Source organism: Vigna radiata, chromosome 9 (genome assembly GCF_000741045.1).
Source record: "Vigna radiata var. radiata cultivar VC1973A chromosome 9, Vradiata_ver6, whole genome shotgun sequence".
NCBI lineage: Eukaryota > Viridiplantae > Streptophyta > Magnoliopsida > Fabales > Fabaceae > Vigna > Vigna radiata.
In genome coordinates, this window is record NC_028359.1 from 8,367,542 (window position 1) to 8,372,190 (window position 4,649).

At 25.2% G+C, this 4,649-nt stretch overlaps 1 protein-coding gene across 1 annotated transcript in view; it reads right to left on the minus strand.

Annotated features, from left to right (window-relative positions):
- The window catches only part of LOC106772963 (patatin-like protein 3), a 4,343-nt gene extending 1,906 nt beyond the window's left edge, over positions 1-2,437 (minus strand). Inside the window, exons 1-4 of the mRNA XM_014659618.1 lie at positions 2,240-2,437; positions 1,509-1,690; positions 1,200-1,365; positions 851-997 (exon numbers count right to left, since the gene is read on the minus strand). Of these exons, the coding sequence (XP_014515104.1) occupies positions 851-997; positions 1,200-1,365; positions 1,509-1,690; positions 2,240-2,428 (684 nt within the window). The 5' untranslated portion in view covers positions 2,429-2,437. The remainder of the gene's footprint in view (positions 1-850; positions 998-1,199; positions 1,366-1,508; positions 1,691-2,239) is intronic.
- Positions 2,438-4,649: the final 2,212 nt, after the last annotated feature.

A 4,649-nucleotide genomic window follows, 5' to 3' on the forward strand; every position in this document is an offset into this window, starting at 1 on the left:
ACACACACACACACACACACACACACACACACACATATATATATATACATACACTATTTCTGTCCTTAATATTAATTTCTAAATAGTTTGAATTAATTACCTTTTTTTAGTTAAAAAAGTCTCTTTCTTATTATGGTAGAGAAAACAGGGATAATCATACTACCTAATCAATATCCTCTCTAAACATTTACTAAATAGGTGAGAAGAAATTAACTGAAAAAAAAATCATTAGAATTAATATTTTGAAGAGTGTGAATCAGTTAACATTACGCTAAACAAAGATAAACGCGGAATTATAGTTGAATACTTTTGAGTGAACTTCAATAAGCATGTTTTGTAGTAAAATTATGGTTTATTTAGAGAAATTATTGTAAAGGAGATAACTATGTCTTATAATTATCATTAACAAGATACTCTGAAAAAAAAAAAAAAACTATTTCTTATGAACTCTAGCAGAAAGGACGATTTATGAAAGTTTGTTGGATCTCAGTTTTTTTCCAAATATATTATATGTTAATTAAATGTTAGATATATTTCGGTGGAAGATGACCCAACAATACAACTATATAAATATACTTTTTTTTTAATATTTTGAGTTTGTAAAGATCATAGGATATTTTCAGAAGATATTTTCATTTGGGTTTTGCATTTTGAGTGGTTTGAATATTGTTTGAGTTTTGTATATTGAAAAGGAAATTCATAAAGTTTTATTTCTTTTCTTTGTTTTTATTGGTGTTATACATAGGTTAAGGTATATATAATGTCTCATTCTTTTATTTATATATTAGTTATTGCTGATAACAAAAAATATAACTATTTCTGTAAGTTTAAGTGGGTGAAAATTAATTACTGGATTATTAGCAGCCATTGCTCCATCAACCATATCAAATTCAACACCATCATTCTCAAATTGGTGGGGTGGCAGATAAGTAGGTGCAGCTGAAGTGGATAAGCATATATCTGAGAGCTTCGCATTCAAGTAAGTTTCTGTCTTTAACTGCATCATCAAAACACCATAAATAATATTAAATGATAAAAGTGAAATTTAAACTTAACTTAACACAGAATCAATTTGTAAAATAAATTTTACAATACATTTTTATATTATAAATTGATCATATCTTTAATTGATAAAAAACTTCGAATAACTTAACCGAAAAGAGTTATTCATATAAACAGAATTTTTACCATATTCTAACCTTGAAGCTTGAGAATATAACTGGATAGAGTTTCCTCTCATCGAAAGATGGTATTACCACGTTCGTCAACGTTTGATTCAGTCGTGTATCATTCAAAATCTGACGTGTTATGTCCCGTAAGAACTCTCCATCGTACTTGGGACATTTTTCAAGATCATACCAAGCTCTGCATGGTTTTGCATCACAAGAAACAAAACCTTTCAGCAAACTAATTAAGGAAAACCTAATACCTAAACCAAGTTAACTATGATGTTTGGAATAGTTTTTATGACTGTGTTAGCTCAATTTTTATGAGTTCGATACTTATACCTAGCTTGAAATATATCAGGGCCATATTTCTTGTAGAACTGCACTACTTCTGATGGAGTGAAGAGAGGATGATTGGAATTAGATGAATTTGGTGCTGCTAACATTGCAGTCATCAGTCCACCAGTACTTGTTCCTGATATAACATCAAAGTAATGTGCCAATGATGTTGTCGGATCCTTTGCCTGCAACAAAAACATAAAACTCAAATGTTACAGTTTATGTAAATGTTCAGCGAAAAATCTTTTTAATAATTTTTTTAAAACCGTTTACGTAACAGTTTGTGATTGATCGATTTCAAATAAATGAATCAAAAAATTGTTAAAATATCATAGTCCATGTTCTGCTAAGGCTCAATCTATGAACATATTGATCATAGAAAAGAAATCACTGTCGGAAACATTCAAATTCATACAATAACATTACATAACAACTTAATATTTTGTTTTTTAACTTTCTTATATTTTCTCACTTTTCATTCTTCCATCCCATTCTACCTTTTCTTCTCCGAGAAATTACATATAAATGTTTATACCCTGCTGGGAAAAATCCCATGAACACAAAAAAATATACATAACGCAACATATTGATGTTATTCAGTACTTTGTACAGTGGAATTTGGAATGTACTGTTTATAAATGTAAAAATATAAGTTCAAAGTATATATATAGACAATTTAAGGTATAATAAAAGTTTTTGCAACAGTAACAAACACAAAGAAATAGATGTAGAACCTTAAGAGCCTTGTCCAAGTAATCAAGAACAGTTGCTGGAATAATTCCTCTGATGCCACCACCATCAATGCTGAGAATTGATACACGATCTCCATATGATGGAGGTGGTGTTGATGAACTGAATCCAGCCATCAATTGGCTAAGAAACACCAAACAGAACAAGAGAAATGGAGACATAGTGTGTTTCATAATTGAAGAGAGAATGAGCAGCTTGAGGATTCTTCACAAATGTAGAGGGTATTTATAGATTTTTTTTCTTCACAATGCAAGTAAAACAGGATTAGAAAGTAGTCACACTTTTTTATTAATAATTTGTTTATAATGTGAAGTACAATCATTACAATTTGGAAAATATTCTTTTAATAATTTTTTTTTGACAATTTTTTGATAATATATATGTGATAGTTTGTGATGAGTCTGTTTTGAATATTTTTTTAAATATAAATTGAAACAGACCAATAAAATAATAATACATGTTCTGTTAAAAAAAATTATTAAAAAAAGTTATCAAAATTAGGACCACTCTCCCAATAATGTTTATAGGTATATAACTTATGTGTTAATATAATATATAGAAATTTTTATGTCATGAACTGGTTAAAAATAGTACAAAAAATTCGTAATCGACAAAAATTTGTAAAGTTATGGACAAAATTTTATCGATTAAAAAAAATTCATCGATAAATTAAGACCATTTTAGAAAACAATGTTCTCATATGTATATAACTTAAGAGTTCATATAATTAGATAGAGATTTTTATATCATCAACTAATATTGATCATAAATCTTACTTTTTATTAAAGATAAGAATCGATTTGGATCCAACATAAGTGTCAAATCTAAAAGTTATTTAATTATCACGTGATTAATTTTTGTTTTTAGAGATGATTGAGATTTGATCGAACAATACGTGCAGGCAATTTTTCCGATGATATTTTGAATGTTATTTCACTATATTTTACGTGCCCTTCGACTAAATTCAATCCACATAACGTTTAATCTTAACTAATAAAATTTACTTTAATCTTGTATATTTAGTGTTCGTATTTTTATAATAAATTAGTGTATAAAGAGAGAACACTTGGTTGTTTTGGAAAATGATTTCTTTTAATGATTCATCAAGACTAAAAATTATTTCACTAACCACTTTAAAAAATTTATATTTAGTTTATATTCTAATATTGACCATTTAAAAGTTAATAAAGAGATATATTTATTGTACTCAATTTCTAAAGTTGATATATTGAGGGAGAGAAAAAAAAAAGTTGTATTAAATATAAAAAATCTTATATATTATTGTGAAAAATTGAAATTCCAAATCATGATCATATCATCATAGAATTTGTTTTGTCATATATATATATATATATATATATATATATATATATATATATATATATATATATATATATATATATATATATATATATCAAATTGTCTCAATTCTTATAATATAAATGTCTCAATTCTTATAAAGAAAAACCTTCAAAACATTATATAATTCAATGATCACATAACAAAAAAAAGCTTATAAACTAATGTATATTTATCTTCTTTGTCAAAATTTGAATATAAACTGACAGTACATATTTATTGATTTTTGTTTCTTATGAACCAAAAGCTCTCTCTTAATGCAAACCCCTTATTGGTGATTTATTAAATTTGATATTCTATTTTTACGTGAAATAAGAATTATTAAATTGCTATCATACAATAATATATAAATATTGTGTGAACACATACTTTTCTGTCGACAAGACAAGTAAAAGAAATGAAAAAGTATTTCTTAAAAAAATATAAAATAAAAATAACAATAATAAATCAAACAATCCGTAATTATAATAATTATTATTATTTTGACATGAATATATATTTTTTTAAAAGAGCTAGTTTCTGTTTTAAATTTTAAACTTCTATATATATATAATATGTGATAAAAATTAATAAAGGTGAATGATTTTTATTTTAGAATCTAGATATAATTTTTTTTTTTGTATTTGTTTTTTTCTTTTTTCTTCGATTAATATAATTCTTATGGTTGGAAAAAAAAAAAATACATGACATGATAGAGTAGTGAAAACAGTAGTGTTAGTGAAGAAGATTAATGAATCTTATATTAGATGAAATTAAGCAGTAAGTTTATGTTTTACTGGGAGAAATATTATTTGTTTTACTATAATCAAAATGGAACCCATTAATTTAAGTTTATTATTGTGACCCAACTAGTAAAAGAAACCTTTAAAATTTACTATTTTTTTTATTTTAAAAGTTCTAATTTAGTTTTAAAATTTCGATTAAAATAAGTCAAAATGAATATATTTTTTATCAATCGTTTTCGTTTTCATTATTCAAAGTTAAAATAACACCAACATTATCCTTATTTCTTAAAATCAACAATCAAAATAGCAT